Source organism: Meriones unguiculatus, chromosome 12 (assembly GCF_030254825.1).
Source record: "Meriones unguiculatus strain TT.TT164.6M chromosome 12, Bangor_MerUng_6.1, whole genome shotgun sequence".
NCBI lineage: Eukaryota > Metazoa > Chordata > Mammalia > Rodentia > Muridae > Meriones > Meriones unguiculatus.
In genome coordinates this window covers 66058530-66080703 of record NC_083360.1, presented here as the reverse complement: position 1 = coordinate 66080703, position 22174 = coordinate 66058530, and the positions used below count along the sequence as shown (strand labels likewise).

The 22174-nt window shown below is 41.8% G+C and overlaps 1 protein-coding gene across 2 annotated transcripts in view; it reads right to left on the bottom strand.

Annotated features, from left to right (window-relative positions):
* Positions 1-22174, bottom strand: part of Dennd4c (DENN domain containing 4C) — a 103344-nt gene that overhangs the window by 80790 nt on the left and 380 nt on the right. For both annotated transcript variants that reach the window (XM_021649767.2, XM_021649768.2), the window contains exon 2: positions 4004-4325. In XM_021649767.2, the coding sequence (XP_021505442.1) occupies positions 4004-4308 (305 nt within the window). In that variant the 5' untranslated portion in view covers positions 4309-4325. The remainder of the gene's footprint in view (positions 1-4003; positions 4326-22174) is intronic.

The following is a 22174-nucleotide window of genomic DNA, read 5'->3' as shown; positions in this document are numbered from 1 at the left end:
AAACAAAAGATCATCACAATGAATTTTTTTTTAAGGCCTTTATCTAAATTCAACACCCCTTCGTGATAAAAGCCCTGAAGAAGCTGAGCATGGCGGCACGGGCCTTTAATTCCAGCACTCTTCCAGAAAGGCAAGTGGGTCTTTGTGAGCTCCAGGCAAGGCAAAATAGTAAGATCCTATCTCAAAAAACAAACAACAAAATAATCTACAGATAAATAATGACGGGTACTCTTTATATAACAAACCCAGAGTTAACATTACACCAGGAAACACCGGAAGCATTTACTGTAAAACCAGGCAATGGCATGGATGTCAACTCCTTTTCTTTCTGATACAATCAAGTGCTGAAACTATTACCCAGAGCAATAATATAAGAGAAATAAATAAAAGAGAAAAAATAGGAAAGGAGGGAGTCAAATTATCCCTATTTGAACTTTATCCTTTGGCACAAAAGCAGATACTAAAAAGGTGGAATAGGATACTATTCTGTAGTATTCTATAAGGACCTAGAAATTAACCCATGGCAGTTTCTCAAGAAATTAAATATACAACTTAGTACACTGCCTATTTAGACCACACCTGGGTATCCACTCAAAGGAACTGAAGCCTGCAACATGACAGCTGTTTACTAGTGCTTATCACAGCACAATCCACAAAAATAGCTAAGTAACAATGTAAGTTTAAATACCCATCAATGGATGCATGGATTAAAAAAAAGTAACACAGAAACACAATGGAATTTTATTCTACCATAATGAAGAATGAAATCTCATTTGTAGAACACTATGTACAAGTGGCCATTATCTACTAGAATTGGAAACAGAATCAGAAAAACAAGTATTTTCTCACACATGCAGAATCCAAATGTATACACTGACATGTGTATGTGTGTGTGTGCTTGTGTCCACACACACAGCCGGGCACAGTGAAGCACAAATGTAATTCTAACATTGGGGAGTTAAAGGAAGAAGAATCTAGAGGCTAAGACCATCCTCAGCTACAAAGCAAGTGTGCAGCCAGTCTGGGATATACAAGATCCAGTCTCAAGGATTAAATAAGTGTTAGGAAGACGGCTTTGTAAGCCCCTGCTCTTTTTTTTTTTTTTCAATGCAGTTTATTCAGGAACCTTGAACAATCATCTGACCCTGGGGAAATGGCCCCTGCTCTTAAGACTGATAATCATAAGGTCATGGTGGAACGAAGAGCTAACTCTTCTCAAGTTGTTTTTTGATTTCCATGTGCGCATGCATGCAGGAGTGCATGTGTATATGTATATGAACATGAAATGAACAAAAGCATAATACAAAACAAAAGCAGGCATAGTAACACAGGCCTTTAATCCCAGCACTCAGGAGTCAGAGGTCCGCAGATCTTTTGAGTTCGAGGCCAGCCTGGTTTACATAGCAAGTCCCAGGCCAGCCACAGTAAAATCATGACTTTGGAGGATAGGGAGTAGGAAGAATCTTGAGAGCCAGTTAAGACGGCTCAGTAGGTAAAGGTACCTACTACCAAGCTCAACAACTAGAGTTTGATTGCTGGAATCTACATGGTGGAAGAGGACCAATGACTTCAAGGTGCTCCTCGACCCCATCAGGTGTGTGAGCACACACACAAAACACATCACCCATTTATACCCTTAATACAATAGGACAGAACAGAACAACGACTTGAAAACAGGGGAACTATTTGCAAAAAACAGCAGGACCAATGGGGAGGGGGTAAGGGGCAAATGTGCCAAGTACGCTATATACAAGTATAGAAATGTAACAAAAACGGGGACTGAAAAGATAGTTCAGAGGTTAAGAGCCCTGGCTGCTCTACCAGAGGTCCTGAGTTCAATTCCCAGCGACCACATGGTGGCGGCTCACAACCATCTATAGTGAGATCTGGTGCCCTCTTTTAGCCTGCAAGTGTACATGGAGACAGGACATTGTATACATAATAAATAAATTTTTTTTAAATAAATCTTTTTTAAAAAGAAAAAAGTCACAAAAGCAAACAAAAAGGCCAGAAATATGGTATTTCTGAAAAATTTAGAGTTAATATTTTCAACGGTAAGAATCTAAAAACTTCTCAGTTAGCATGAGGAATGTGACAAAACAGTAACTTGCCCACTGCTGCTCAGCATTGTACTAGAAGTGGTAACCACAGGGATTGAGCATGAGAATGAAGCTATCCAAACTACACAGGAAGTGAAAGAACACACATTTGCAGGTGACATTCTCTTGTATTTTAAATAAAGCAGAACAAAACACAAGTAGGCAGCAGGCTGATGAATGGACAGAAGCTGGAAAGCACTGTACTTAGATACATTCCCCAAACTGATCCTAGCTTAATGTAAATACAATGAAAACTGTGTGTTTCCATAAACAGACAATAATACTTGCCAGCATATTCTCAAATAGTTGAATATCTACAATTCTTGTGTGTGTGTGCTGGGGGTGGGGAATGGTTCTAAGACAGACATTTTTTTTGAGACAGGCTCCTTAAGTAATCCATTGAACTAGGTGTGCAGCCAAAACAGCCTTGAGTACTGATCCTGCCAGGATCACATGCCAGGACCTCTATGATCACATGGCTCTACCATCAGCTTTTACTAGGGATAGTTATAATAAACATGACACTTCAATACAATATCCAAACATGGTAAAACACCATGGGATTATAAACAATCAGTTTTTATAGAAAAATACCAAAATTTTAAAATTAAAGCCTTTTTAAAAAGATTTACTTATTTTATGAGTACTCCCAGTATAGATGGTTGTGAGCTACCATGTGGTTTCTGGAAATTGAACTCAGGCTCTCTGGAGGAGCAGACAGTGCTCTTAACCACTGAGCCATCTCTCCAGCCCTAAAATTAGTCTTTGCAGCAGTTATAAAGAAGATATCTTAACTGACAATGAACAAAATACTTCATAACAACTACTGATATTTTATTTTTTAATTATTTATTTAATTTTACTTATGTCTGTATGAGGGTGTCAGATCCCATTGAGTTACAGACAGTTGTGAGCTGCCATGTGGGTGCTAGGAATTGAACCCAGGTTGTCTGGAAAAGCAACTAGTGCTCTTAACCATTAAGCCCCCTCCAGCTCTGCACAACAGCTATTAAAAAAATATATAGGGTTTTTGTTTTTACTTTGTTTTCTTCTTTTTCTTTCTTTCCTTTCTCCCCCTGATCCTCCTGGGTTTTCAAGCTAAGATTTCTCTGTGTAGCCTTGGCTATCCTAGAACTCACTCTGCAGCCCAGGCTGGCCTCAAACTCAGAGCTCCACCTAGCTCTAAAATAAATGCATGTGCCACTACTGCCCTGCCCCTTCCCTTTTTTCAAAGCAGTGCTGGGAATTGAACCCAGGATCAGACCAGGCCCATCTCTAGACCCCAACTTAGAAAGGAAGGGAGGGAGGAGAAAAGACTCCCCCCAAACCCAGTAGTTGAGACAGGATCTCATGAAGCCCACGCTGGCCTTGAACCTAGTTTAATCCTCTTGCCTCCACCTCCCAAGTGCCTAGATATAGGCATGAGCCACCACATTTAACTTCCAAATATACTGTATTTTAAAAGTACTGCCCTTTCTTAAAGGTGCTCAGGTTTACAATCAGTCATCATAAAGCACAAATAGTCCCTTACATACACAGTGCCTTTTATCTAGTTCCTTTTGTTTTAAATATCTAATTAAGAGTACATATAGATATATATCCTTGAACTTAACCTTAAAAAAAAAAAGCTACCAGAGAGCTAGGCATTATGGCACACACCTTTAAACCCAGCACTCAGTACAAAGGGGGTCAAGGATAGTCAAGACTATACAGAAAAAAAACCCTGCCTGGAAACAAACAAACAAACAAAAAAAAAAAACAAAAAAACAAAAACAAGACAAAAAAACAAAACAAAACAAAAAACCAACAAAAAAATCTACAGAAACTTCAAATTTCGACTATGTACCCTTTAACCTTTCAATAAATTTAATTCCCTTTACCATAGCCAAATAAAGTGATCATACCCAATATCTGTAAGGGGGGGTTTATCTCTCCCTCTCTTATAACACAAGAAAAGCTCTGGGCTTTTCAGACTTCCATAGTTCAAGTTTGCTTGGAGTGCTGATGGTGTGGCTTCAACACAGGTGTAACCTTCAGGTACAGTCTCCCCAGCTGATTTGATAATAACTGCAATATCTGTGATTGGAGCTTTAGGGCCAGTTGATTTAGCATCTATACGGTTTATTTCTTGATCCAAAGGAGTAGATGTATCAGTGAGTCCTGCCACAACAAAGTAGTCTGTCACTCTGGGTCCTTTGTCTTCTATCATGACTGCTGCTCTATTTCCTAAAAGAGAAGAAAAGGTATCAATGGTTGGAAATTCTTCATACTAATCAAAACCGACACATCCTTCAGTTAGGAATACTCAACTAGCACACCTCTCAGATTTGTAATCAAACTTCGTTCTACAGAAGGATTTTATCATCTTGTCAGCTTGTACCTACAATAAGGTCCAGTACTCCTGCAACACAACTATATTCATTCCGTACCTATAGCTCTTATTTTCAGATAATCAGCTGGGTGTGGTGGTTCAACCTGTAATGCCAGTACCTGGAAGGCTAAAGCAGGAGGATTTTGAGTTTGAGGCCAGTAGTGCACAGTGAGATCCCATTTCAAAACCTGGAAAAAGAGGTCATCGAGATGGCTCACAGGGTAAAATATCTGCCTCAAAAGCCTGAGTCAGCTTGACACCTGAAACCTCCAAGGGGGAGGGAGCCAGCTCCCCTGCAAGCTGTCCTCTGACACGCACACGCACACGCACACATGCATGCATGCACGCACGCACAAGCACACACATACTTGTATTCAGTAAAAGATTTATGAGCTGTTGATCCAGGTAACAAAATAATGTGAAATTATTATGAGTAAAAGCAACCAGACCAAAAAAATGTGTATGATTCCATTTATATTATTATCATCATTATTAAGACAAAGGTCTACTATGTAGCCCTGGCTGGCATAGAACTCATTATGTAGACCAGGCTAGCCTCAAAGTCACAGAGATCCACCTGCATCTGCCTCCCCAATACTGAAATTAAAAGTGTGTATCACCATGCCTGGTCCCATATAAATTTTAGAAACTGGTTGAAGATAAGGCTCAGTGGTTAAGAGCAGCTGTTGCTCTTCCAGAGAACATGGGTTCATTCCCAGCACCTACAGGGTGGCTCAAAACCATCTGCAGTTCCAGACATGGGGGATCTGAAGAAAGGCATACATGTAGGCAAAGCACCCACTAATATAATTTTAAAAATCTCAAATTCAGGAAAAAAAAAAAAGCCAGGCGTGGTGGTCCAAGCCTTTAATTCCAGCACTTTTTTTTGAGACAGGGTCTCACTGTGCAATTTTTGCTATCCTGGAAATTACTCTGTAGACTATGCTGGCCTCGAACTCACAGAGATCCACCTGCCTCTGCCTCCTGAGTGCTGGGATTAAAGGCATGTGTCACCACTGCCAGTAACTAGTGTCTTTTAATATAATAATTATTTCAGAGTATCATTGTGGTGGTTTAACTAGGAATGGTTCCCACACACGTGTTTGAATGTGGCCCACAGGGAATGGCACTATTAGGAGGTGTGGCCTTGCTGGAGGAAGTGTGACACTGTGGGAGTGGGCTTTTAGGTCTCCTATGCTCAAGCTACGCCCAAAGTGGCACACAGTCCCCTTTTGCTGCCTGCAGATCAAGACGGAAAGCTCTCAGCTCCTCCCGCACCAGGTCTGCCTGAACACTGCCATGTTTCCCCCATGATGATAATAGATAAACCTTTTACTAAATCTGTAAGCCAGACCCAATTCAATGTTTTTCTCTATAAGGGTTGCCTTGGTCATGGTGTCTCTTCACAGCAATAAAATCCTAAGTAAGACAAGGTATTTTGATCATATTTACCTCCAGCTGTTGCTCTGACTCCTCTCAGATCTACCCAGACTCTCCTTTCTACTCCCAATTTGGTGTTTTGTTTTGTTTTAAAGAAATATAACACCGAGTACAATGAGTGGTGCCCACATACTAGGGATATGAGGCCATTCACTGCAGTGTTAACCTACCAGGGGCCTCTACCCTGAAAGAAAACAAGTCTCAGACTCTGTGGCTCTGTCAACTGTTAACAACTCCTCAGTTAAGGGTGAGGGTTCCTGAGCCTCTATCCCCTCCAAGATTTGTACATTTTAAGTATGAGTTGTCTATTTTATCTATTTTATTACTGTCTTTTCTTTTTAAATTTTTACTAGCACATACTAAGTATACACAAATTTTCATAAATGTGTATGTTTTAATCATATTTAAAACACTGCTGAGCACCAGGACACAGAACTTTGTAACAAAGTAATTTAATGATAAATAATCCATTTTTCTACTGTTTTAGGTACATTTTAAATTCTATTATGTCTTATTTTCATTTTCAGACTATTCCAAATGTTTTCTAAATTGGTTTTTGAACCCTCTCTCTGACCCACACTTTGGTTTTTTGTTTGTTTGTCTTAAATCAAGACAGGGTTTCTCTGTGTAACCCTGGCTGTTCTGGAACTTACTCTGTAAACCAGTCTGGCCTCCAACTCAGATCCACTTGTCTCTGCTGCTGAGTGCTAGGATTAAGGTCATGTGCCACCACTACCCAGCCAACACTTTGTTTAAAAAACGTATTACTTCATTTATAACCATGTGGGTCTTGGCACCTACATGGTGGTTCACAACTGTGTGTAACTAGTCTAGCTCCAGAGTAGACCCTGAGACCCTCTTCTGACCTCTACAGACATCTGTACATATACATACATGCACTCATACACATTAAATAAATAGGTCTTTTAAAAAGACAAAATAAAAGGGGTACTAATTTGGAAGCAGGAACACAGTCCAAAATGGAGTCATGTGAGAATTCTAAGTGCTTGTGACCTTAGTTTCTTCACAGAATTGTTCCTGGAATGTCTTCTTGTGTTCCTCTCAGGTGTAATGCATAGGCGTGAGTTTACTTCAGCTGTTGTAGTCATTCATATGCCTCTATGGAAAAACATGTTTCTGACATGTGTGGCTTGTCCTTTGTGATCAAACACCTTACTCTGGTGAATTCTCTTAAACCTCGAAGTAAAAACTGCCTGATGCCCTGCTGAGATAATCTTTATGTGCACTGTGTAAAAGTTGCCTTTTGTTTGTTTGTTTGTGATTTTTTGAGACAGGGTGTCTCTGTGTAACAAGAGCCCTGGCTGTTTTGGACTCATTTTGTAGACCAGGCTGGCCACCGAGATCCACCAGCCTCTGCCTCTAAGAGTGCTGGGATTGAAGGCGTGCACCACCACACTTCAGGGCTGTCTTTGTGTTATTCAAAGGCTGATTTGTGTCCCTGCAGAGTTGAGTACAGCCCGGATTATTTTTATCAAGCATTACCTGTATCAGTGTTTTGTAAACACACCTCTCACCTTCTGATTAGTTTAATAAGTGGCCTATAGGTAGGCAGGAAGATAGGCAGCACATGTAAGCAGAAATAGGAACTCTGGAAAAGAATCAGGTGAGGAGATACGCCAGCTAGCCAGAGGAAAGAACAGTGCTGGGACTGACAGAGTAAGAGGTCAGAGGCCACGTGGCAAGTGTGAACTAGAATACATGGGGTTAATTAAGCTATACAGGCTAGTTGGGCAATAGCTTAAGCTAAGGTCTGAGCGCTAATAAATAATAATAGTTCTTTGTGTCACTATTGGGAGCTGGTGGGTCTGATGTGCTCTAACGACAACGCTTTGGATAAAGTTGGCTACTGCACAAGCCTTTAGTCGGCCTCGTTCTAGGCCCCACTGTCCCAGGTTCACTGCCAACTATGAAGCAGCAGCAGCAAAGGGGATCAGCAGGAGTGGAAGAGTGTTAAAAAGGTCTTGTGGCCATTTTTTAAGTCTCATTATGTAGCCCTAGCTGGCATAGAACTTGCTAGCAGACCAAATTGACTTTGAACTCTTGGAGATCTACTTGCCTCTGCCTCTCTCATTTTTCAAAGATTTATTTTTATCTGTAAATTGGGGGGGGGAGCTGAAGATTATAATTAAGATTGCTAACTGCTCTTACAGAGGACCTGAGTTCAACTCCCAGCATACATAGGGCAGTTCACAACTGTCTGTCATTCCAGTCCCAAGGGATCTGACATGCTCTTCTAGTCTCCAAAGGCACACATGTGGAACAAAACTATACACGCAGGCATATCATCCATACACATAAAAATGAAAAATTAAGCTGGGTGTGGTGGCACACTCCTGTAATCCCAGTACTCAGGGAGGAAAAGGCAGGCAGACTAATGTGAGTTCAAGAACAGCCTGTTCTACAAAGTGAGTCCAGGACAGCCAAGGCTACACAAAGAAACCCTGTCTCAAAAACCAAAATACATAAACAATCATTTTAAAATATATGTATCTGTGTAGAGTATGTACACATGAGTAAAAAGGCCCTGAAAAGCTAGAGATACTTGGATTCCCCTGAATCTATAGTTACAGGCTCTTTTGTTGAGACAGGGTTTCTTTGTGTAGCCTTGGCTGTCTTGGACTCACTTTGTAAACCAGGCTGGCCTGAAAGTGACCCACCTCCTTCTGCCTCCCTGAGTGTTGGGATTACAGGGATGTGCCACTGCGCCCAGCTTACAGTCTGTCTTGAGATGGCTGATGTGGGTGCTGGGAACCAAACCACGGTCCTCTGAGGAACAGCCAGTGATCTTAACTGCTGAGCCATCTCTCTAACCCTGTACTTATTTTTCATGTTTTGGGGTTTTTTTGGAGGATTGGAACTCAGTCACAGCAATCCTTTTTCCTTTTGCCTCACCCTCTGAAATGCCCAAATACTGGACATTTAACTCTCTTTACCATGACCACTTCATACTGCATCTACTTTACGCTGAACACTATTTCTCTGTGTATGTGTACCTCACATTTTTTATTCATTCATGTAAAGACACTAATTGTCTCCATACCCTGCTGCTATCATAATACTGAAATGTGCTTGGGGGTGCAGGTATCACCTCAAGATAGCAATTTTACTCTGGCTAGATAACTAGAAACTTGATTGCCAGACCATACAGTGATTCCACTTTTAATATAATTTTTGAGTTATCTCCCTAATTCATTTCCCATGTTTGCACCAATTTACATTCCCACAAATAGTGTTCAAGGACTCCCTTTGCTCTAAACCCTGAACTCTGTGGTGGTTTGAATAGGCTTAGCCCTCATAGATTGTGTTTAGATGCTTGGCCCATGAAGAGTGGCACTATTAGGAGGTGTGATTTTGTTGGAGGAAGTGTGTCACAGTGGGGGTGGGCTTTTTGGTCTTCTATGCTCAAACTCCACCCAGTGTGGAATCACAGCCTCCTCTTGCCCGCCTTCAGAAGACAATCCTCTCCTGGCTGCCTTTGAATCAATACGCAGAACTCTCCACTAGCACCATGTCTGCCTGCCTGCTGCCATGCTTCCCATCATGATAATAATGGATTAAACCTCCAAAACTATAAGCCTGAACCAAATTAAATGTTTTTCTAAGAGTTTTCTTGGTCATAGTGTCTCTTCATAGCAAAGAAACCCTGACTAAGACAAATTCTGTGTAGCAAAAAAATGAATAAATAAAATAACAAAAACAATCTTTCAGAATTTAATTTCATACACTTACTAACTAGCATACATTCTGATAAATTTTTGTTGTTGTTACTGGTGGTGGGTTTTTGTTTTGGTTTTGTTTTGTTTTGTTGTTGTTGTTGTTGTTGTTGTTGTTGTTGTTCTGTTTTGTTTTTTGTAGCCCTGGCTATCCTAGAACTTCCTCTGTAGACTGGACTGGCCTCAAACTCAAGAGATCTGCCTGCCTCTGCCTCCTGAGTTCTGGGATTAAAGGTATGTGCCACCACACTTGACACCCAAGAAATTCATTAATACAAACAAAACACTATTCAACTTGCAGAACTAAATCTCATCCACACAATTCCTCTCATTGTTATAAAAATTTCAAAATTTATCTGCATGTTCCCACACCATGCAAAATGAATAACAAGGAAAATATCATTTTATCAGTTATTGGCAGTGTAAAACAGGGGCTTAATGGTTTTCTCCTAAGTCCAAGAACTAGAAAACTGAAGTGATTTCTAATAAAACTCTATTGACAGAACAATGATATTCTCCATTGTTGTGTCTGTGACTCAAAGTTTTACAGAGGAGTGATGTAAAGAGAGGCTGAAAACACAAATGCCTAAAAGTACTTAGCCCAGCATACAGGTTAAAAGAGAAGGATTAAAGCAAGTTCTAGGCCTGGGCTAGGTAATGAGTTTCATTCAGGTCAGCCAAGGCTACAGAATGAGGTCCTGTCTCAAGAGAGCTAGAAAGAGAGTGAAAGATGGAGAGGGGTGTCAGCCGGCCAGGTGTGGTGGCAAAGGCAAAAGAATCACCAAGAGCTTGAGGCTGACCTGATCTATACACAGTGAGTTCAAAGCCAGCCAGGACCACTTAGTGAGACCTCATCTCAAAGAAAAGGAGGCAGGCATAGGGGTGGCAAAAAGCCAACCTGGGCTAGATGGCCATACCTGTAATCCCAGAATTTAGGAGGTAGCAGCAGAAAGATCAGAAGTTCATGAGCAATCTCATGGCAAGATTCTGAAACCAACCTGAGCTGCAGAAGACCTCATCAATGCAAAAGGAAAGGAGTAGAAGAGAAGGCCATTAACTTTACCACTAAGATTGATAAACCAATGGAACTATGTATAGACCTGATAGTCTACCAACATGTTTGGGAAATTTAAAAAGGACAACTTTGGGTCTAGTTAATTTTGGTAATTTTTTTCATTTGCACCGTTATATATGTGTGTGATTTTTTTTTTAAATGAATGAATCCCAGTAGCATTGACTAAAGTACTTTGACATGAAGAACCATGAAAGTAATGTTGACCCTTACTTTGTTTTGTTTTGTTTTTAGAAGGGTTCTCATGGTGTAGCAATTTTGAAATTACTCTGCACCTACTCTATGGGTGAATAATTACTGGAAGTCAGAATTCCTGCTGTAAGAAAAAGGATACAAATTTGGAGAATGTGAAGACAAGATTAAGTATACTAGAATGAAATTAGAAGTATCAGTGTGAATACCTAACTTTAGCACATGTATGCTAAGGTAATTCCATGCCCTTAAATGCCTCTGAACATAAAAAGCTATTTAAACCAGATGAGGTGGTACTAGCCTTGCCTGTAATCCCAGCACCCAGGAAGCTGAGGCAGGAGGATTTCCAAGTCCAGGTCAGCCTGCATTAAGCAGCAAGGTTCCACCTCAGGAAATCCAAGCAAACAGAAACTAAGCAACTGCTGAATGTTCAGGCATTTAATAACCAAGGCCATCTATATCACCCACTCCAAGGCTCAGGGAACACAAGAGAAGAGTTTGCGATAGAATGTTGTGAAAGGTTGTCACCCAGGTATAACCTGACCTGAAGCCTCAGCAGGAGTGACTTCCTGAACACGACTGAATCAGTCAACATCCTACTACTCCCTCCGTGGGGAGCTATAGACAGTTAACAGTTGTTAGAGAAAGACATTTTCTTCAATGTTATTCCTATAAATAACCAGTTACCTATGGCTCCTGTAAACAACCCTAATTAAACTCATTAGGTCACTAAAAGAGCAGATGCAGGGCTAGTTAGGAGAAAGGTAATCAGAAGAAGAGTAAGGTAGTGGGAGAGTAATGGAGGTGAAGAGGATTTAAATACACTACATACATATATTAGGATGTTATAATTAAACATTACGTATAAGTAATATATTTCAATAAAATCATCAAAAATATTAAGGAAAACCAAATAAATAACCATGTATTCATGTAAAACCGAAGTCTGAACTTTGGTTAATGTCACTGTATCAGTATGAATCTCATTAGTGGAACAATTATGTCATAGTAACATAAAATGTTTCATTTTAGAGTTATGTATTTTTTGAGACAGGGTCTCACTTTGCCACTCAGTAGCCCAGTCTGGACAGAAACCATGGCAATTCTCCTGCCTCAGCCTCATGAGTAATGGAAGCTGAGTTGTGATTGACCATGCCTAACAAGTAACATAAAACATTATTAGGAGAGAAATAAATTTATACCACCTTTTAAACTTTCCTATAAATCTAAAATTATTCAGAAATTATAATCTTAAAGGTGGGGATGTATCTCAGTGCCAGATAACTTTACTAGCTTGGGAGAAGTCCTGAGTTCAATCTACAGCATCACTAGAAAAAATAATTTGATTTTTATTTTTCATTGCGGGATAAGAGAGTGCCCATGAGTAGTGGAGACCAGAGGTGGATGTTGGGTGTCCTTCTCAATTGCTTTTCTGCCTTATTTTGAACCTAGAGTTCACCAATTCAGCCCAGGGACTCTCCTTTGCCTCCTCAGTGCTGGGATAAGGGACCACCTATCTTTCTAATGTGGGTGCTGGGACTCTTGATTGCACAGCAAACCATTTAACAACTGAGCCAATTTCCCTGCCCCAATAATTTAAATACATACAAATTTTATTAATTTATTATATATGCACATGGATGGTATTGACAACAGCAATAAAAACAGCCCATGTGTCCATCAATCACTGAACAGACAAAATGTGGTACGATGGATGTTATCCACCAATAAAAAGGAATGAAGTACCAAGGCGCGCATCCACAGAGATTGCTCTTGAAGATAATCCACCAGTGGAAGAGGCTTCCCTGTGCAGGATGGCTCCATGTCAGGAAAATGCTCAGAAGAGCAAATCTATAAAAATAGCAGTGGGTGAACAGTACACCCAAGCAGCCGGCCAGGATTTAAGAGACGTGCAGAAGGGCTGCGAACGGCAGGAGGTTCCTGTTCAAAAGGGTGAAGACGGCCCCTAAGAGCCAGGCCTGGGACCCATGCCTATGATCCCAGCTCCAGAAAGAAAATGAGAGGAGAGTTGGCGATGAAGAGGTCAACCTGGGAAGAATGAGATCCTGTCTCAAAATAAATAAGTGCAAGAAAAGTAGTTCTCCCCAGGCACGGTGGTGCACATCTGTAATGCCAGCATTCGGAAGGCAGAGGCATGTGGGTCTCTGTGAGTTCGAGGCCAGGCTGGTCTACAAAGCGAGTCTAGGATAGTCTCCGGGGGGGAAAAATAAAAGTAGTTCTCAATACTGGTCACAACCCCTTTTGGAGGGGTGGGGGTGTTGAATAACCCTTTCACAGGAGTCACCTAAGACCACAGGAAAACCAAGATTGATTCATAGTCAAAACATATTATGATTCATAATGGTAGCAAGATTACAATTATGAAATAGCAATGAAAATAATTTTATGGTTGGGGGTCACCACAACATGAAAAACAATATTAAAAGGTTGCAGCATTAGAAAGGTTCTGAACCACTCTACTCTCTATAGAGAAGGCTCAACAGGTTAAGACTTCTTGCTGCTCTTCCAGAGAACTAAGTCCAATTCCCAGAACCCACATAGAGGTTCACAACCTCCTGTAATCCAGCTCCAGATCCAACATCCTCCCACAGCTTCTATGGGTACCAGCACTTTTATGTGCATAGTCAAATGCAGATACACATAAGAAATTTTAAAATTGTGTGTATGTGTGTCCCTCCTAGTTCTGACTGCTTAAAAACACACCCAAAGTCAGACAGTGAAGCACTCCATTAATCCCAGCCCTTGGGAGGTAGAAGCAGTGGATCTCTGAGTTCAAGGCCAGCCTGGTCTACAGAGTGAGTTCCTGGACAGCCAAAGCTACAGACAAACCCTGTCTCAAAAAAACAAAAACAAACAAACAATAACCACAAACCCAGAAGCAGTGTCACCCAAACCAATAAACAGAATCCACCCCTTCCAATAACACACCAGGGCAGGGCCCCTTAGAGAAATGATAAGTTGAAATGAGTCAAGGAAAAAACATGGTACACCCAGAGTACCACATGCAAAGGACAAAAGGCTCTTTAGAGATTAATGGAGTCCTGTCGGCATTCACAGGGTCTAGGTTAAAGAGGCCCCATAGGTCAAACTGTGGATAATCAAAACATGTGGCAGAACTGGGGATATCACTCAGGAGCAAACTGCACGCTTAGCATACAAACTGACAAAGAATGGCAGCGATGGATTATAATACGTTAAGTTTTTGAGCCTTGAGCCTATTCTGGTCCTACAAAATGAAGGGCAGAAAACTTCCTACAATAAAATGTCAATATGGCAGGGAAAAGGAATGATAGGAAATAGCCATTTTATAATCATATATTCAGAGTGAAGCAAGAGTTAACTAGACTAAGAGGGTTAGGTTTCAAACCCAGGACGAATGGCTGAGGTGCCTATTTAACATATCAAAGTGGACCTGACCACCAGGTTCTCACAGGATGCCCACCTATTACAGGGTCTTCCTGGCTGGCAGACCCCGCCCCAGCTGCCCTTCACTATACAGTCCATCTGGGCTACCCCTTCTCTTTTGGGCCTCCTACTGCAGCAACTGGGTCCCCTTCTTCCTCCTCTCCTTCCCCTCCCTGCTCTCCTCAAATTAGGGTCATGTCCGCTCCAGACTCTTCCAGGCATCCCTGCCTCTGGTTATGCTCTTTCCCTCCACCATACCCTAGGAGCAGTTATGTCCTTTCCTTTTTTATTTCTTTTGTTCATTCAAAGAACACTGAGCAAAACTCCAATAGAAAACTGGACAGCTATAAAACGTTAGTCTGGTGAGAGAAGATACACCTGGGACTCCAGCTCAAAATGCTGAGACAGGAGGATCTTGAGTTTAAGGCTAGCCTGGCCTAAATATGGAGCTCCAGGCTAGAAAAGAAAGATCATGTCTCAAAAGTCAAAACAGATGGGTCGGTGAGATGGCTCAGTAGATAAAGGCACTTACCTCTAAACATAACAACCTGGGTCTCCAGGCCTCACGTGGTAGGAGAACCAATTCCTGCAAGTCATCCTCTCATCTCACACAAGCACCATGGCAAACATGCAAACACTCAAACAAACACACATACACATTAAAATGTTAAAAAAAAAAAAAAAAAAAAAGAGAAAGAAAGAAAGAAAGAAAAAGTCAAGGGTGGCTCAGTGATTCAAGTTTTTGCTCCACAAGCAAGCGTTCAATGCCCAGAACCCACGTAAAGATTAAATTGTGAGTAGGCTTGGCAGCTTCCCTCTAATCCCAGCCTCTGAAGGCAGAGATGGGATCCCCAGAGTAAGCTGACTACTATACGAACAATGTGAGCTTACAGTTGGATCCTGCCTAGAAAAATGGTAGAAGAAAGGCTGAGGAAGATTCCCTGACATCAGCCACAGCCCTCCATATATATGCACACTCCCACACATGCATGCACGCCTACACATACATGTGCTTCACGTATGTAAACACATACACACCATACACACACACAAAAGCACATAAAAAAGTTTTAAAATAATGACATCAAAAAACCAACAGCCTTTAATCCCAGCACTTGGGAGGCAAAGGCAGGCGATCTCTATGAGTTTGAGGCCAGGCTGGTCTACAGAGCCACTTCCAGGATAGGCAGAGCTACACAGAGAAACCCTGTACTGAAAACAAAAAATAATAAACAAACAAAGAGCCAGGCTTAGTTGTGCATATCTTTAAATCTCAGCACTCTAGAGGAAAGGCTAATGGATCTCTGTAAGTTTGAGGCCAGGTCAGTCTACATATTGACCAAGAGCTATACAGTGAAACTCTGGAGGGGGGTGGGGCGTAATTCTGCAAATAATTGAAAATTACACTTCTAGCCAGGTATAAGGCTAATGCAAGAGGATATTCACAAATTAAAGATCAGCCTAAGTTATAGAGTGAGACCTGTCTCAAAAAGAAAAATAAAGGGGCTGGAGAGAGGACTCTGTTTAAGAGTTTAGAGAGCACCAACTGCTCTTTCCAGAGAACCTGGGTTTGAATCCCAGACCCACATGGCAGCTCACGAGTATCTGTAATTCCAGTGCAGAGAATGTACAACAACGCAAAAGACCCATACACATAAAATTTAAAAAAAAATTTTTTTTTCTTAAGAAAATGCTGGGACTACAGGTGAGAATAGTCTTTCAGGGGAGAAAGAACAAAAAAAAAAAAAAAAAGAACTGTCATGTAATGAGGAAAAATAGTTTATGAGCAAGAAGAAAGCCTAAGGCCATAGTTAACTCTTTTACCTGAAAAGTGAAGAGTCCCACACCTCAAACATGTCTTATGGTTACCACTGCATTATAGCCTACAGAATGAAATGAGCAACAATGTCATTCCACTGATCATGGAAAGACTAAATTAGCAAATAGTTTCTCTATTTCATGTGGGAGGGACGCACAGGCAGGCCACAGCATCCGCGTGGCAGGCAGATAGCAGCTCTGCGGGAGCCATCTTCACTCCACCAACGTGGGAGCCAGGGATCAGCCGCGGGTTGGCAGGTGTGACAGCAAGTAACTTTATCCACTGAGCCATCTCACCAGCTTCTGAATAATTCACCTTTCTGTATATTACAATCTCCTCTGTAGGGCCTGGGAATCTAGCTACATGCTAAAGCACATGATCACGATGTAAAAGCACGCTCCAAATTCAATGTACAATACCCTTGGCGGAAAAAAAAAATCACTTATATTCTTAGGCAGAAAAAAAACAGAACAAACCCAATGTCTGCTTTGTTCCATTAGCCAATTCCCAAACAGCATCCAGTTAATTGCAAAAGGCATATGTGTTTTGGTCTTGTAACCTCAAAACAAAACTTTTCAGGTTTATTCACTCAAGTTTCTAAGTTTCAGGAGGAAAGTGGGGCTTGTTTAGTGGTACATACATACCTCAAATCATGCTATCCAAGAGGCTAAAGAAAGAGAAAAGCCATGAATTCGAGGCCCATGCATGCCATACTGTAAACTACAGGCCAGCTTGGAATATACAGCAAGTTCTCATTCAATAAACAAATAATAAGAACAAAAGGTTTTACAGGGAGCCAAGTGGAGATTTTTGTTCATAACTACTTTAAAAAAGATTTATTTTATGTGTCTGAGTGTCTTACTTACACGCATGCACTCCTGTTGCCTGTCGAGGTCAGAAGAGTCAAAAGAGATGGCAATCTCCCAGAACTAGAGTTACAGATGGTTGTGAAGCACCAAGTGGGTGCTGGGAACCAAGCCCAGGAACGCTTTGCAAGAACAACAAGTGTTCTTATCTGCTGAGCCACTTCTCTAGCCCCAAAGCTACTTTAAAGCACAGCACAGGGACACTGGGAAATGGCTCAGGGGGTAAAGCAATCACTGGCAAGCTTTGTTCAAAATGTTAAGAAGTAGAGCAATGAATATACTGAACACACTGGACATATAGGTCTGTTACTTGGGAGGCAGAACAAAGCAGGATGGCTAGTACATGAATTTGAGGACTGATGGGAGGGCACGCCTCTGGCCCTGCAGGCACCGACACTCACATACACACACCTACACAGATACTCACATATACATGAGCAAAAATAATCGATCTTTTAAAACAAAAAGAAAAGCAAACTTAACCATGAGGAAACAGGAAGGGGAAGTGGCAGAAAGAGGCTGGAAAGATAGCTCAACAGTTACCACTTGCCATTTTTCTAAAGGACCCAGCACAACCATAGCTCAAGGAGATCTAATCTAACCTTCCAAATGTACAAGCACCACTAAATGTGCAATTTTAACAAGACAGAAATCTAGAGCAACATCAAAAATCAAGAGGCAACACGGTGCACACACCTGTAATCCTACCACTCAGAAGTCAGTGGCAGGAGGAGTCTTGAGTTCAAGGCCGAGCTGTGATAGTGAGCCCAGCTACGCATACTATAGTTCCCACTTGATCGCACCAGCCACCTCCACTGTAAACAGTTGCTTCAGAATGTTGTGTGCTAACAACTGATGGAGTCTCTAGTTTGTATTAGGGTCCCTCTAGGTGGTATAATTCTATGACTTTGAACAAATGAATAGTGCATACATCTATTATAGTTTCACATGTAGTTTCAGTGCCCTAAAACTGTCTAGGCTTTGCCAGTTTTTCCTCCCTCTTTTACCTACCACTCCATCCTGTTGTTGTTTTTCTTTTCCTTACTGCTTGAGACAGGGTCTCAGAGCCCAGACTGGCTTTAAACTCATAATCCTCCTGCTTCAGTCTCCCAAGTTCTAGGATTTACCAATATACACCAAACCCTGATTTTGGTTGTTACTAGGGTTTGGTTTAGTTTTGGTTTGTTTGGGTTTTTTGTTTGTTTGTTTGTCTGTTTGATTTGGGTTTTTGGGGGGTAGTTCTTTTTTCATTTGTCTATTTATTATTATTATTTATTTATTTGTGTATATAGGTAGATGCACGTGGTATAGCACATGTATGAAGACAGCAGTCCTGATGAGACTTGATATACTGGGGTGGATGGGGGGGGGATCCCCTTCTCTGAAGAGTAGATGAGGGTGGCCAGGGAAAAAAGGGAGAGAGGGTGGAACCAGGAGGAGAGGAGGAAGGAGGGTGGGACTGAGAGGAGAGGAGGGAGGGGGCTACAACAGAGATATAAAATGAATAAATATATACATATATTTTATTTTTAAGGGGCTGGAGCGATGGCTCAACGGTTAACAGCACTGTCTGTTCTTTCAAAGGACCGGGGTTCAATTCCCAGTACCCACATAGCAGCTCACAACTGTCTGTAACCCCAGTTCCAAGGGATCTGACGCCTTCGGACTAATGCACATAAAATAAAATTTAAATTAATTTTTAAAAAATTAAAAATAAAAAAAAATAAGAAAAGAAAAAAATTCACAGGAGTTACTTAGCCCCCACCAAATGAGACCTAGAGATAAGATCCTGATCCTCAGGGCTGCTGACAAGAACCTTACATGCTCAGCCATCTCCATGGCCCTTACTGTGTTTTCTGAGACAGAATCTTGAATAGCCAGGCTGGCCTCAACCTCATGCTGAAGCTCAAGCTAGTCTTGATTCTCCTGTTGCCACCTCCCAACTACTGGGCATTACAGGCATGTGCCATCATGCCCAGCTAGTTAATTCCATTTATTGTTACTTGTTTTAGTGCAGGGCCACTAAAATTTCTAAACAACATATGTAAGCTGCATGTGTTGGTGGTAGAGGGAGTGTTCAGTACACATAAGGCTCTGGGTTCAACCTAAAAAAAACACAGTTAGCACAAAGAAGTTATGCACGAGCTTTATACTGCATTTCCTCCACAGCAATGATCTAAGCAGCAGCAGTTAAGACAGGGAAAGAAGAGTCATCCAACTTGAAAGGAGGAAGTATCACCAGACTTCTTAGTGAACATTATGAATGTACTTGGAAAAGAAAACAGAAAAAAATAAAAAATAAGAGCTCTAAAAGCAATTGGAATAGGATGCATGTCTGAGCAGACCACAGCTCACAGTTCACAGCGGTGAAGCCCTGAAAACCCTGCATTTGGGAGCAGGAGGCAAAAAGTGTTTAAGGTCATCCTCAGCTGCACAGTAAGTTCAAGGTTACCTAGGCATTTAAAGAAGCCCAGGCAGGAGGGCGACAGCAAGTTTGAGGACATAGTGGTCTACACAGCAAGTTCCAGGCATACCTAAACTATACAGCAGGACTTTGTACAAAAAAAAAAAAAAAAAGTTTTCAGACTGGGGATGATGTGTCATGCATGCCTTTATTCCCCACGCTAAGGCAAAAGCAGAAGGATTGTAGAAAATCCAAGGCCTTCTTCCCACAAATTCTAAGTTTCAAATAATACAGTATCTAAGTTTGGAGTTCCTTACACCATGATGCTAAAAGACCTACTAGACTTATACATGGCATTCATTCCCCGGTTTTCAACTCCCTTTTTGCTGCTGTTTTGTTTCTTCTAAACATGGTCTCACCACTTAACCAAGCTGGCATGAAATGCTGAGAAGTCAGGCTGGCCTCAGACTCCCAGTCATCCTGCCTCCACCTTCCAGCTGCTGGGGTGATTATAGATGTCCAACACCACACCTGGCTTCCCAAAGTCAGCTGCTAAAGAAACTTCCCATTCCGGCCAAGGCAGCCCATTGCTACAAATCTATAAAACTGACAATCTGAAAAAAGTTACAGTTTATGCAGCCCTGTCCTAAAAAGGTAACATTTTAGTTAGCACACTATGAAAACTTGTATCCTAATTTTCTGCATTTTCTACTAGAAATTCAAATGATAACAGACATTCTGTTTTCAAATCAGAGCAGTAAGATGAGAGAAACAACCTGCCACTGACTCAGCTGCTTTCTTTTTCACTTTACAACCTTAAGATGCAAGAACAAGGCAAAAACATAACTTTCAAAGTGAGCAGCAAGCCAATATCGTATTTGTCTTGGCAGGGAACACCAATGAAACTATGAGATGCTTCAGTCATAAGTGGCAGATACACAAAAAGCAAAGGTGCCTTGTCATTATTTACCACGCAAAATCCTTCAAACTGCCTTTTACTACAGATGCTTAATATGTTTCCTTGGAAAGATCAGCTGCCCAAATAACTATCAAAATCTGGCACCATGAATTGTTACAGCCTACACAACACGGCAGTTCCTTGTAATTTAAAACATTTTCTTTTAAGAACAGTAAACATCTACAACTTTTCCACCAATTTCTTCAGCTACAAGCTCAGAGTTTATACTACAAAATGCTGTATTTATTCCCAACAGAATGCACTCATTTACAAATTACACAGGAGTAAATTATTAAAATACAGAACATCGACATTTCTGACACATCTTTTCTATTATTCAAATAACCAAACAATTATACCCCAGGCAAGGTATTATCAACCAAAATCCAATGACACGGGATCATTTCACTATAACTGTTATTAAGACGTTTAGAACCCTTAATTCCTTAGTCAAATGAGTCACCATGTGATGGGAAATGGACTGAATAGCAGAAAATCTTTTGCCACTAACTAAAAACAAACAAACAAACAAAACTAATTCAGAGCAATCTAGTAAGATGCAGGTCGTGTTCATGAGCACAAATCTAAGTTTGTTTCTGAGATTTCTGATTTCCCAGTCGTACACCAAGAAGGCTGTTTGCCAACTTTTTAACATTAACATGGAGAACAGAGAAAATATAGCGAGCGGCTCTTTATGGTCATAATGATTGAGATACAAGGAAAGGTTTCCTTTTGCAAGTTTTGGGTTTTTTTTTTTTTTTTTTTTAAGAAAAGTCACATAAAGCGTTCTAGATCTGAGGTAGTTTAATATACATGACTACCTCAAATCAAATGTTTACTGAAAACTTGGCAACAGCATACTAAACCTAAAGACCTTTTCTACCTTACTTCTCCTTGGAGGCACGGAGATGGAAAAGGAAGAAGCACTCCCGAGGTGAACAGGAGGGTGAGACCACCTTAACTCGAGTTTGTGCACAACTTAGCAGACCCAGTAGGTCAACTGCTCGGGCTACAGTGTATGTATGACATCTTCTCTAGACACAATCGCACAGCAAGTTGAGCTTTCCATACCAGGGAATGACACCTTCCCTCACATTTGCTCAAGTAACTACGGTAACTGCTCTAAATTTTCCCGTGTGAAACCAACAAAATGTGGGGGAAGAAAGGAAGGAGGGCATTTTAAAAACTGGGTCATTCCTTATTTGTTCTCTCCAAGCGCATTCTTCGGGAGGGAAAACGGCCTACGAGGCACAAAAAGGGGGGAGAGGGAAGAAGACGTGACAGCATCTCCAATGCTTTAAAGTTACGGCTCTTAACGAGAGTCCGCACTAGGGGCTCATTAGTTGGCTTTATTTGCGTTTAGTCACTCCGCAGCTGAATGGAACCCTCCTGGAAGTTACCCCCAACAAAGCAGCCCTAAACATCGGCTACGGTCCGGCCGAGGAGGAAATGTCCTGGATTCACCTGCGGCACCTGCCCGCGCCCCGGCGCCTCCACCTCCACCTCCGCAGCTTCCGCCGATCCCGCGCTCTACCCCAGCCGCCACCGCTCTGCACCCCGCCGGCCGAGCGAGGGCTCGGGAGTCCGGCTCCCGCCCCGCCCCGACGGCAGAGGCCCTGCACCGAGGCGATCCTCGCCAGGCCCTCCGGCCGCAGCCCCTCCGCTCGGCAGCCCGCAGGCTCCGGGGACCTCCCGCCCGTTAAGGCGCTAGGCCGGCCCTCCGCTGCCCTCCGCCGACCCGGTCCCGCACGCGACCTGCGCGGCCCGGGGGCGCGGGGGGCGCGGGGGGCGCG